The sequence below is a fragment of the Mirounga leonina genome, unplaced genomic scaffold (assembly GCF_011800145.1).
Source record: "Mirounga leonina isolate KUSES-001 unplaced genomic scaffold, KU_Mleo_1.0 Mir_173, whole genome shotgun sequence".
NCBI classification, from domain to species: Eukaryota; Metazoa; Chordata; class Mammalia; order Carnivora; family Phocidae; genus Mirounga; species Mirounga leonina.
In genome coordinates this window covers 22261380-22274912 of record NW_023270447.1, presented here as the reverse complement: position 1 = coordinate 22274912, position 13533 = coordinate 22261380, and the positions used below count along the sequence as shown (strand labels likewise).

Sequence of the window (13533 nt, the reverse complement as noted above, 5' to 3'; positions counted from 1 at the left end):
TAAATATCATGTTAAGGTAGCCTAGGTTTTGTGATAGTCATACAGTTAAGAATGTATTTATCTGTTTGAAAACAGCTGAACTTGTTTATTACAGAACTGACTCTTATCCTACTCTTAAGCAAACTTATAATCCTTATCCTGCAGCAAGAGAGTAACACTGATACATAAGGTTAAGGTTTGCTTTCTTAGCTGTTTGTAAAGGCTAATAGTATATGGTATATCATCTGCCCATATAATCCTTGGCTCTCTGCAGTATCCTCAATTACTCTTTTTCATAAAACCAAAAATCTACATCCAGCAGCCAAACTAAATAACTCTTCTGTAAATGAGAAGAAACATGAGCTTATTTAGCTAAGTGGGTCATAAAAACTATTCATTATGTAATATTGTATATCTCAAGGGGCAAGTATCCTAAATAATCCATTTTTACATAGTGTGTGGTGGATGTTAAATTTCTTTGCTTGATTGCTTTTCAAAATACATCTTGGTTTAAAAGGAACATCTCTTAATATTCACATAGTAATTTTAGATTTATTCAGTAGTATTTTTTTCAGAAAATATAAAGTTACCTTGCTTATTTTGTGTCCAGCATTACAAAGTTGTGTGGCAGCTATAAGATGTCTGACAGTGATATTGGCCATTTTTTTTTTCATGAAATAAGAGTCTCTGGAAGCTCTCCACATATGACATTTACAAGCATCATGTAGTGATACATTTTCCCAGTTGCATTTGGATGAGATAAAACTTCTGTTTTTCTTTCAATAGCTTGTTAGTTATATATAGGGAAAAAAAAAACCCATTAGAAGAGAAGCATAAACGCTATCTTAAAAGCAGTTGGATTACATAATGAGCAGCACTTACAACATATTTGTGTGGGACAGAGTAGAGAAATAGTCTCTAGCTCCAGCTCTTTCCTGGATGTATTTTGTACATACTGTACTAGGCACTGTGCTAAACTGTTCACATGCTTAATTATTCTCAGATTTTAGAGGCAAAGTCCAAATATTTTGAGTCAGGTATGAAACTGTTGAGTGGATAATAGCTATCTCTGCATATTCTGCCATCCTTAGGAATAGTTGTGAACTCTGCTCTCATGTTTTCATTTATTTATTGAGTATGTAATATATACAGAGACGGTGCTACATTCTTTTTTTTTTTTTTTAATATTTTATTTATTAGAGAGAGCACGAGAGGGGGTCAGAGGGGACCCTGGGATCATGACCTGAGCCGAAGGCAGATGCTTAACCAGTGGAGCCACCCAGGCGTCCCTGGTGCTACATTCTTAAAGAAATAAAAAGCAAGGCCACATCTTTCAAGAAGCTTACTTGTAATTTACTTGGAACATAAAGCATAGATGTAGGAACTATGAAGATTATTTAAAGAAAACATCATTTTATGGTATTCTTACCAAATTATTTAATCCAAAATGTTTCTCACCAGAATGTTTAATCCAGACCTAATCTTGAACAAACAGGCAAATCCATCTTGTTAGAGCATTCTCCAGAATAATTGTCCTGAACTCCTGTAAAGTATCAGCATCATGACAACCAAACAAGGTGAGGTGAGGAGACTAAGAGTTATGAAAACCAAATGTAATGTGCGATTTGTAATTGGATCCTTGATCGAAAATGTCTGCTACTTGTTTTCAAATGGTTCAGAAAAAAGCGTGTGTGTGCATATGGAGAGAACAAAGAGAGAAGCAAAAAATGGCAAAATGTGAAGTTAGTGAATCTTAGTGAATGGGTATACAGATGTTCACCATATTATTCTTTCAACTTTTCTGCAGTTCAGAGATCTTTCACAATTCAGAAATTGGAATAAAATAAGAGGAAAAGTTAGAACAAGGAAATGAAAAGATAAGCATTTGAGAGTATGAGGCATGGGAAGAGTAAGCAATGAGAAGGAGACAGACTCAGTCATGGGAGGTATATCTGTGAGGTGTGCTTTACTCAGTGAATAGGCAGGGATTGTCAGGAGACAGGTGATTAGTTAGCTCCTGTAGTTAGAAAATGAAGTTTACTCTGCTATCATGAAAATGTCTGTTGTAGAGAACATCTTGTCTTTAAAGTAACTGTCAGATAGTTGTTAAGTGGCAGGGTCTTTTAGGATCTTTCTTAATTCTTTTCTGCTCTTCATCTGTTTAGGTTTGTGATCATATTTAACCCCTTTCTAAGCACTGGAAGTATTCCAGAATTTGCATTCTCTGTTACATTACATTACATTACAACATAGTAATTTTTTTCTTTTAATTCACTGTTAGGGCACCTTCTGGTCTTTTGCATTAGAGCCCATGATTTGATGTTAGTTGCAGATACTGATATTTCAGAGCATCACTTTAGATGAGTGCTTCCTAACTGGTAATGTGTGTATCAATCATCAGTTAAAGTACAGATTCTGATTCGGAAGGACTAAGATGGAACCTGATGCCAAAACTGATTCTTCTGGTCCTTGAACCACAGTTTGAGTAGCAAAGATCTAGAACCTAGTTCTCAATGGGTTATGAGAAGATGCATATTATAGTCTTCCTAGGATGATGAAGTACTTGTCTTTAAATTCATATTCCAACCTCCCCATCAAAATCCATATTCCTTACCTTGGCCACCAGGCCCTTTTAAATCTAGTCCTTGTCCATTACTCCATCCTCTTGTTTACTAGCCACATTGGCCTGTTGGTTCATTGAATGTACCAAGCCTTTCCCATTTCAAGGCCTCTGCACTTAACATTATGTCTTGGAATACACTTCTCCTGGTTTCTCACTATTGTCTTCATGTTATCCTTTTAACATCCTCTCAGGAAAACCTTACTTGTCTATCCTATATATTAAATACTTCTTCCAAGTTACTGTGCACCATCATTCTTTCTGTATCTTTCCTGTTACTGATTTATTTGTTTCCTATTGGTCTTTTCCTCCGTATAAGCTCCTAAAAGGCAGGAACCTTGTTCATCATATTATTCACCACTGTATTCCTTGTGTTTAGAATGGTGTCTGAGACATAGTACATATGCTCCATAAATTTTTTGTTGAATGAATGAATGAATGAGAGAACAAATGAATGGAATTAGGTTCTGAAAGTAGTTCTTAAATGAGCACAATGCCAGTGATGATAATTACTGGCAGAATGAGCCCCTCTGATTGATGGTAATATGTTCTCCCCTTACCTCAAGTGATTTGGGACACACCCACCCTTCTGCAAAAAGGACTGAACAATACAGTTCTGGACTTGGGTGAAATATGTTCTATTGCTGCTGAACCTTTCTTGTATTTTATCCAATTGTTATTCACTTTTCCTTTTTGTGTAGAAAACTTCCTCTCTAGTCTCATAAAACTACCCAGAGCTGTACAGTGGATGTTTATTTTAAGTATAGGCATGAGTAGGAGTTTGGTATATAGTAATTACCCAAGTTAATAGTAGTATTCATTCACTAGATAGTAATTACAAAGCTGGAATTTGGCCAGGATTGTCAGGATGACATTCCTACTTATAGATAGTGAAAGCAAGTTCTTTCAGATAATTAATGTTGAGACGAATCTTATTAGAAATGTACGTCTAGGTACACTGTTATGGTGCTTTCTTAGCTTTTTTCTGTCGCACTGGTTCAGGTCTGAGTCTACTAACAGATAAATCACAGCACCAATCCCTACATCGCTTGTATTTTCCCTAAAGGTCTCCTTTGATGACTTGCTAGCCTGACTCTGCTTGAGTTATAAAATCTGACAGAAATCACAGTTTCGGATCTGCTCCAGGCTAGCTATAAAAACATCTCTTTTCATGTAGTATATCTAACAACTACTTCTGAAAAGTCCTTGATAGCCTATTTCAATCAGAGTATGGAAATACTCTTTGAATAAGTTCACTACAGTGACTTTATTTCTTCTCCCCGAGCCACTGTGTTCAGTGTCTTCTGTCTCCTTAAATCCATTTGCCACTATTATGCTTTGCTCCTTTCACCTACCACTTTCCCTTTCACTAGTGCCAAATGTAGTCGGTGAGAGTCCATACAGTGAATGGCGTGCAAGTGTGCTCACCTAATCTCCACTTCCACTCACTCCTCTCTATTCCAGAGCCTTATCTCGAGGTCTTGAGCAGGATGCCCCACTGCAGTGGAAAACCCGAAGATAAGCCGGAAGACTAGGCGAGTGGTGCAGGAGAGGTGAGAGGGCAGAAAATCGGAGAGCAGGAATTAGAGTAGGGCTGACTGATGAAAGGGCGAGAATGGGGATGGAGGGAGGAGAGGCAGGGAGAACTCTGCAGGGGGCACTCTGAGGGAATCAGCTAACATGGCTAAAAGGAGAAATGGCTAAATTCAGACTTTGAAAAGGAAACTTTTTATTTGTTTGTTTATTTTAGGGGGGTGGGGCATGAGGGGGGAGCGGAAACAGACTGCCCGCTGAGCGTTGCGCCAGACCCTGGGCTCATCTCATGACCCTGAGATTGTGATCTGAGCTGAAATCAAGAGTCAGCTGCTTAACAACCCAGCTAAGCAACCCAGGAACCCCAAAAAGGAAACCTTTTAAAAAGGTTGCTCTTCAAAGGGGGTCAAAGGATGGTTATAGAATTTCAGCAGTATGTAAATGACACTTTTTTTTTTTTTAAAGATTTTATTTATTTATTCGACAGAGAGAATGAGAGAGTACAAGCAGGGAGGAGTAGTAGAGGGAGAGAGAGGAGCAGGCTTCCAGCTGAGTAGGGAGCCCGACGCAGGGCTCGATCCCAAGACCCTGAGATCATGACCTGAGCCGAAGGCAGACACTTAACCATCTGAGCCACCCAGGCACCCCTGTAAATGACACTTCTAAATGCTCCCTCCGCCTGTTCTCCAAATTAGTCTGAACCACTACTTGAACCTATTGACATCATTTGTTTGCTTAGCACTTTTTTCTTTTTTGTAAAGGGAAGGTCAGTCTCAGCTCAGCATCTTTTGATTATTGCAAATTGTAAATCAGCCACAGCTTTATTAATGAGACTTTAACACATTGCCTTAAATGTTGATGAGATGAAAGAAAAAAACAAATGCACATATATGCATATGTGCCTTCAGTATTCTCGTAGTTGGAGATTAGAGAAAGATTCTGTGTGTTTTGAGAGACTTTAACAGTAATAGGGTAGAGAATTTAAAAGCAATAATAACCCATGTGAGTTTACCTCGTAATGAATTTAGAAAATAAAATGCGAAGTCCTATATAGACATTTAAACCAGGTCTCTCAGTTTTGACTAGCAGTGTTCAGCAACCCCCAAGGTTACCCAAAATAGTAAAAAGGCAAGAATAAGTCAGCGGTCATTGTTGCAAAAATGGTTGTCCAATACAAGGGTAGTGAACAGGGTGGATGGATTGGACGTGGAGGTTATAATGAATGTGATGAGGAAAACAGTTTTGAGAGCTGTATCTACAGAGCTTTTAGATCTTGTGATAAGTTTCGAATGACTAGATCTGAGGGGTTTCCTCTGCAGTGGATAGATAAAACCTAAAATTCTCAGTGCCCCAGTTTGTTGATCAAAATCATGATACAAATGCTACTCACCTTTCTTTTCACATCCTTCTGGGTTTTTTTCCACTTTGCTTCAACTGAACAATAATAAATTAAGGAAATTAGCTTGTGGTATAGAAGGATGAGTGGACTAAAATCCAAGGTATGTGGTTCTTGAGCTTCCTTTTAATCTATAAAATAAGAGTACAGGATATCCTAAATCCCTTCCACCTCTAAAATGCTGATTCTGTAAACAAGAGAGCTTGAGGTTGGTGACAGCAGTGGAAGATTTCATGCCTTGTTCTGTTCTCCCCCATCACTCAACTCTTCCCTGAGTCCCAACTGGAAACAACCCTTTTTCTCATTTCATTTGTTTTTAAACTGTGTTTCTAGGAATGCTTTAGTTCCAGTATGCTTTAGGCATCACTGTGTGTGGGTAGAAGGAGACGGAGTAGGCAGGGTTCATTCTGCTCCTGTCCTCACTTCGGTTTTATATATTGTGGCTTACAAGGCAATCTTTAAAAATCTGTTCTACTTCAGTACACTTTTTTTTTTTTCCTTATCATGAAAGCAGTGAATATGAGAGTGTATCTTTGCTAAGAGCTTTTATAGACCTCAGGGACTCCTTTGCAAAGCACTACAATAACAAGCTTCATGTAAATAAAACCAAGCAGTAGCTCCTGGGCTTACCTATGCTGAAGCCTTGCTTCTCAGCGTGGTCCACTGATCTGCCATCCTATGGAGACTTGTTAGAAGTGCAGAATCTTGGGCCCCACTCCAGACCTACCGAATCAAATCTCATTTTGACCAGAGTCCCAGGTGATTGAGTTTGAGAAGCCCTGTAGCAGTCCAGACATTATCCAGCTTCCTGGGCTCTACACCTGATGGTGAAGGACACATGTTGCATGAAGTGTGACCTTAGGAGGGTTCAGTTTAATCCTGACTGTCTTGAGGGAAGGTGGGAGAAAGAAGGATCCTTGAAGTTTATGTTTATAGCTAACTCTTATTTTCACCTGAGTCTTTTACCACAGTGTACTCTAAGTTGGTACTATCGATCCTCTCTAACATGTGGCTTCTAGAACACCATTTTCCCAGATTTCAATCTGCCGTCTCCTCTCATTTTTCTCCCACACCATCACATCCACATTAAATCTGGGCTTCTGGAAAATAGAGCTGAGTTGCTAAATATGCCTTAAGTACCCTTAAACCACCACCTCCCATTCCTGTTCTCTTTTCCTTCTATTTCCCCATCATTTTTGGCTGAAATAATGGAATTGATTTTCACAGAACCAAAGGCTTATATGAAATAATTTATCAGTAAGTGGCAGTTTATAAGGACTTTCCATATTCAACATGTGAACTTTTTTTTAAGGATTCAGTTTTTGGGTTATTTAATTTTAATTTTCTGTTTCTTTTTCATTTGTCTTTTGATACTGATTTTGATTTTGATATTTTCATTCTATTTGGAACCTTCCTTAAAGAACAGACCTCTCTAATTTTATTAATCTTTTTTTATCAATGAACTTAACAATATCTGCTCTTTGTTCTTTAAAGCCCTCTGATAATCATCTTTTCTTTAATTATTTTGGTTTAAGGATTACTTTTTGTTTTATTTGTTGAGCCGCTAATAAGTATGAGTTTTTATGAATAACATGTCTCTGGGAGTAAAAAATAGACTTGGGCGTGTGTTGGTACCCACCCTCCCCTCACTCATGTGAATTACTCACTGTGCAGCATTGTAAATGATTGCACTGTGTGGGTTTTTCTTTCAGGGTTCTCTCTCACTCTTTTCTGAGTGTGGTGATAATGGCTCTCTCTGTGATGAATTGGTAATTACAGATCACACTGTGCTCTCCTTAGTTGAAACCTGTGTTTCAAGCTCTGTAATTGTCAAACTTGTGTGATTTGTTTTAAATGTCTAAATGGAAAGTATTTTACTATCATCAGATTTCATTTTCCTTTATATTGAACTTCAGTAATGAGTGTGTTCTCCTGTTTTAGGTACGCTTTGTAAAGAATATAACCTCCTGGAAAGAGATGAAACCAGGGTTTTATCATGGACATGTTTCTTATTTGGATTTTGCAAAGTAAGTTGTACCAAAATGACACACTAAAGAATGCTTTGTACTTTAGCAACCTAAAAAGAAACACATTTATTAAGTTGTTATGATTTTGATTCAAAAAAAAAATGTACTGGCTTGCCTTTGCCACTTTTTAGAGATGTAATTTAAATACACCTTCTAATGTTTTACTGCCCTCTAGTGTTCATAAGTTGATTACTGTCACATTAATTTTAGAAATTTTAGAAATTCAAAGCAGACTAAATGCAGGTAGTTATTTATCCTTATTCTGTTTATGCATCTGTATAAGCAAGTGACACTATTTTAGGAGAGTGCCATGTTTTAACCGAGAGGCCAATCAGATTCTGACTTACCATATCACTGACTGAGGACCGAGAAAGCAAAGAACCCCATCACCTAGTTATTGGTTACCCATGCCTCTGCTTTTCAGCCAAGAGACAGTGAAGTGTACACTTTCTTTTGGGCTACCTTGTTTTCGCTTTAAAGTTGTGATATGTTCAAAAGAGACTTTTTAAAAAATAGTGATTTTTCTTTATAGTGATTTGCCTGAAACTGGAGATAAATAACTCCGATTTTCCATATTTTGGGGGGCGTGGATTCTATCATAATTCTCTCAAGAAAAGTTCATAGAACTACAGGCCTACGCATGGTATCCACGCACTGTGTGGCTCCCCCTAGAGTCTGTGCCACACTGAAGTACTATTCAGACAACTGGGCAAAAGGAATATTCTAAACATAGGTTATTTTGTGAATCCATTTGAATGTTTTTTGTAGCACATAGAGTAGCATTATGGTAAAACCTCAAATCCAAATCTTTTCCCCAATAACTGTACTAACTTCAAAGACATATTTAAAATGTATTTTTAAAATGATTTACGCTCAGACATGTTCCCTCAGTCATTTCGTTAGCAGTCATGACTTCAAAGTAATATACGCTTATGTATTTGTCAACTCTAGAGAGCATTCTGTGTCAAATTTGAAAATTAAATTGATATCCCAGTCATTTTAACCTCCTAAATTTGAAATGAAAAAGAATTGAATGAATTATTACTGATTTAGATACTAACCCTTAACTTTTTGAAGAGCTTGTAATTAAAGGGGAATCTCCCAGATATTACATACATGAAACAATATATGTTTATTTCTAGTTCCACAGTACTCAAGATGTTTCAGTAAAATGGCAGCTTTAAAGTTTGATGTACATTTTTCTGTAAATAATTCATACTGCAATATTGAAAACATTTTATAGGCAGCTTTAAAATAAACTAATTATTTTTTCCTTACAGAGGCACTGAACCAATTTCATAAACTCCATTCATATGCATATTTTCCCTCAGGGCTGCATTATCCTTCAGTTGAATGTTTGTTACCCTTTCACCTAAATGATTTATTTTTTCCACACACAGCTTGGTTTCTAATACTTGAGGTTTCCGTTATTAAAATAATATATTGAGTGCTTTTGCTTTTGGCAAAAGTCTTGTACTTGAAGCTCTGGTGTTTGCTGGGGTTCTTGCAGTTGGAAAAGTATAAGGTTTCTTGAAAAGATTAATCTCATTTATTAAATACTAACATGAACATTTAAGGTTTGAATATTTCCATAATGGGTCTCATGTTACTGGAAGTGAAAAATATTGTGAAAATTTTCAGTAGACTTTTACAAGATTTAAAACAAACGCCTGAAAGAAATCACCTAGAGAGAATGTATTTTGAGGTATATAGTCAAGAACTATTGTAGATGTGACTAGTATCTTTTAAAATAAATTTTAGTTTGACAGGCATACTGACCGTGAAGGAGTAAGGAAGAGGAAACAAAAATCACCTCACCAATTTTTAGAATACTTTTATTCTTCAAAACATATTCTTGACTGCCATGGTACTTTGTGGAATCCATTAAAATACTTGCCTTCAGGAGAAAATAGTTGGATTTGGTGAAAGAAATGTTTAATCACTTAAGACAATCACCTCTTGTCTTTCTCAGAACAATTGAGGTGAATCAGTAAAGAGCAGATGCGTCAGGACAAGAAATTTTCAGTTGCCTTAAAAGAGTCCCTAAACAGCATATAAACTCAGTATATCCCAGGAAACCCAGGAAGCAAGATAAAGAAAATTAAAAAAAAGTGATTTCTGGTTTAGACTGATCACTAAGAAGCACACATTTTATTTGTAAGCCTATATATATGTGTTCAAGCCATGTTCAAGCCAAATAAAGCCAAGCTTTATTTTTCTGGTTTTATTCAGAACTTTAGCATAATAACAAAAACATCTCCTTGTTCCAAGTTTGTATTCCTGTCCTGTCTTGGTCCTTTTTATTTTAGTCTCATTCTCGTTTTTGTTTGTTTGTTTGTTTTAGCACATTTCCTAGTTCCTTTTTCCATTTCTCTCTTTAGTGTTCAATTTTTGTTTTCATTTCAGTTGGTGGACAGCACAATTTTTAAAATAATATAGATATCATTAATGTCATAAATTTAAAACTTTTCACTAAAAGAAATTGTATAGGTTGGACATTTTCAAAATGTCCTAGAGTGCAGGCAATATAAAGTTGAATAAATAAGTTGTAGTTCTTGTCCTCAGTGAGTTCACTGAAACCCCATTTTTTTCTGTAGTTATCAGTTCATTATGTTTCATTATAAACAGTGAAAATATTACAGATCATCCTCCCTTTTAAATTCATACTCCTTCTTTACCAGCAGCATCTATTACCTCCACTTTGATTTTCTTCAAATTTTACAAAATAAAAACATTAGAACACCTCTTTCATTTATTTCAGTGACATTTCCCTTTACAGTGAATAATATTGAGCTGAAAGAATACTGTGTGAATGCTGGTTTCGATCAGAGTCTGCTGAGATTTTCTGTGATCTAGCTATCTGTGGGTGACATGTCAGCATCTGTCTTAGATATTTGGAAATTATTTTTGATACAGCAGTCTTATTCAGGTGCATGTCAGGTGTATATCTTTGTGGTTGTCCCCAGAAATGAGTATGGGTCTTTGTCGCTGTCATTCTGGGTTCTCCATATCACCTCTTGTCTTTCTCAGAACAATTGAGGTGAATCAGTAAAGAGCAGATGTGTCAGGACAAGAAACACATAACTGAATGCTTCAGTAGGTCTGAAATATCCTAGAGAGTAATAAAGCGACAATATTTTAGGCCTAATGTAGTTTGTTAGTCTATAGATTTATGTGAGATTGTCCTTTTTATCTTGTACTTCTCTGCTGAACCAGTTGAAGTTTGCACCATTTTCTCTCGCTTTCAGCAAGTATGTCACAACATTATAGAAACATTTCTTAAGTTATTGTAATCATTACAGGCGATATGCAAGAGTTGCCTTTTTATTGACCTTTTAACACCAGCTCTTTCTACAGCACTGATCCTCTAGACTGCTTAGGAGCAGTCTCCAAAAACCAGACGGGTCTGCAGTTAAATCCTCCCCGTTCCTTACTGGCTCTGCCGTTTCAGCCACATCACTTCTGATCTGCGTTTTCCTCATTTGTGAAGTGAAGATAATTAAAGTAACTACTTCCTGGTGGTTGTGAGGATTAAATATGATAATGTATGTGAAGCAGTAGGTTCCATGTCTCACACAAAGCAGTGTTATGTTCTTTTATAATTCTGTCTTCTCTCAGTTACCACGTTGTCTTACTGGTGTTTTTCTTCTCTCTGTCTGAATCCATGCTGGCCCTTCTTATTCCCAACTCTTAATAAGGTATTGCTCAAGACTCTGTCTTTGCCTCCATTATTCCCTTTGGGGAAGTTTGCCCATTTTTCTTTATCACGACATCGAAGCCACAGGGCACCTGGGTGGCTCAGTCAGTTAAGCGTCTGCCTTTGGCTCAGGTCATGATCCTGGGGTCCTGCGATCCAGCCTGCATCGGGCTCCCTGCTCAGCGGGGAGCCTGCTTCTCCCTCTCCCTGTGCTGCTCCCCCTGCTTGTGCTCCCTCTTTCTCTCTCTCTCTGTCAAATAAATAAATAAATTCTTAAAAAAAAAAAGACATCAAAGCCAGAAACTAGAGTCATCTTGGACCCCTGTCTTTACCACGTACATTTAATCGGTCACCAAGTCTTTTGGATTTGACTTCTTTCTCTTAGTATAAGGCTTTTGACATTCATTCAATGTATGTATCGATCAGTAGTTAGTTCTTGGATGACTAGTATTCCATTGTGTGGATACACCATAGTCTTCATCCATCCACCAGTTTGTGGATACTTGGATTGTTTCCAGCTTTTGGTGATTATGATTAAAGCTACTAAAACATTTGCACATAGATTTTATGTGGACATACCTCTTCATTTCTCTTGGGCAAATAGAAGCGGAATTGCTGGATTGTATAGTAACTCTGTAAGACACTGCAAAACTTTTTTCGTGGGAACCTGCCACATGGGGAGGGATTTGAAAGTTTCTATGAAACTTTAGGGCTAAGAGAGTCCAGAATAAATATATATAAGATATCAGTGTCCCCAGTGAGACTGCTGCTTCCCTAAAGAGGTTAAATCTAGTATGAAGCAGAAATCACAAAGCATCGTGCTTCCCAAAGGCTAGTCAGCCCTCTTGCAGCTTCATCATGTTCCATGTAGGCTTTGTCCAACTAGACGACAAGGTTACTTTCAGATGTTCTGAGTATGCACTTGTTCTTTTAACCATTCTCGACATTTATTCATTTATCCAAACTATATAGAGTGTAGTTGTAAAGACATGTGCCCAGTTCATGTTCCTTTCTTTGTCTTACCACATATGTTGATGGGGCAAGAATAAGGTTTCTAAAATATCTTCTTACCAATCTGCTGCTCAGATTATATTTTTTGCCTTTTGATCTTTATAGAACATCGCAGATTCCTACTAAGTATGATGGGGCAATGACTCCAATCTTAAAATTGTGGGATTCCCTGGGAACCCCCTTACCATCTCCATTATTAGCCAGTGACCACCCTAAGTCATTCTCTCGGGAATTACCTCCTTCCCCATCATCTCCCACCACTGCTATTTAACCTCTTGATCATGTTCTAATAGGTCAATAATAGTTTGTATTTTGGGGATGAAGATGGATTGTCTTTTTTTCATCTGAGCCCTTCTGAGGAACAGCTCAGATGCCCGGCTAGGTTTAAAGGTGGAGTTCATGACCGTAGAACACATTTCCCCCCTGTACAAAACTACCTGGTTGGCTAAAGAATTAAACCTACAAACCTAAAAGGATGCTTGTTTCCTAACCGGCTGAGCTGAATGGCTCAGGTGCTATTTTTATCATGCCTGTTTTCTGTTAGAATCTCTTGCCTCCATGTCTATGTAACCATAACTAACATATAAATAATAGTCTTATCCATCTTCAGAATGAGTTACATGTTAGCTCGTTAAAATCATACTTCATACATATAAATGCCACCCAAAGCCATGCCCAGAAAGTCATTTTCCAGACAGCAAAAAGAATTTTGTAAAGTGCCATATCCCCTTTTTAGTGCCACTTGGTAAGAATTGCTGTCTGTCCCACATGTCAGGGACTTGGGGGGAAGGAAAAAAGAGGAAGCAGTGGTGGGAGATGATGGGGAAGGAGGTAATTCCCGAGAGAATGACTTAGGGTGGTCACTGGCTAATAATGGAGATGGTAAGGGGGTTCCCAGGGAATCCCACAGTTTTAAGATTAGAGTCATTGCCCCATCATCCTGTGCGTTCCCCTCCTCGTAGCTTCCTATTACAAGACTCCGCTCTCTCAGTTAAGGTAGCAGCTGTGTTTTTTCTTTCTTTCTTCCTTTTTTTTTTAATAGACTATTTTTTTTTTTAAGATTTTATTTATTTATTCATAAGAGACAGAGAGAGAGAGAGAGAGGCAGGCTCCCCGCTAAGCAGGGAGCCCGATGTGGGACTCGATCCCAGGACCCTGGGATCATGACCTGAGCCGAAGGCAGACGCTTAACCAACTGAGCCACCCAGGCACCCTGTGGTTTTTTCTCTTCTCTTCTCTTCTCTTCTCTTCTCTTCTCTTCTCTTCTCTT

At 37.6% G+C, this 13533-nt stretch overlaps 1 protein-coding gene across 2 annotated transcripts in view; it reads left to right on the top strand.

Annotated features, from left to right (window-relative positions):
* The window catches only part of HS2ST1 (heparan sulfate 2-O-sulfotransferase 1), a 169887-nt gene that overhangs the window by 136159 nt on the left and 20195 nt on the right, over positions 1 to 13533 (top strand). For both annotated transcript variants that reach the window (XM_035018116.1, XM_035018117.1), the window contains exon 3: positions 7470 to 7555. In XM_035018116.1, coding sequence (XP_034874007.1) covers positions 7470 to 7555 — 86 coding nt within the window. The remainder of the gene's footprint in view (positions 1 to 7469; positions 7556 to 13533) is intronic.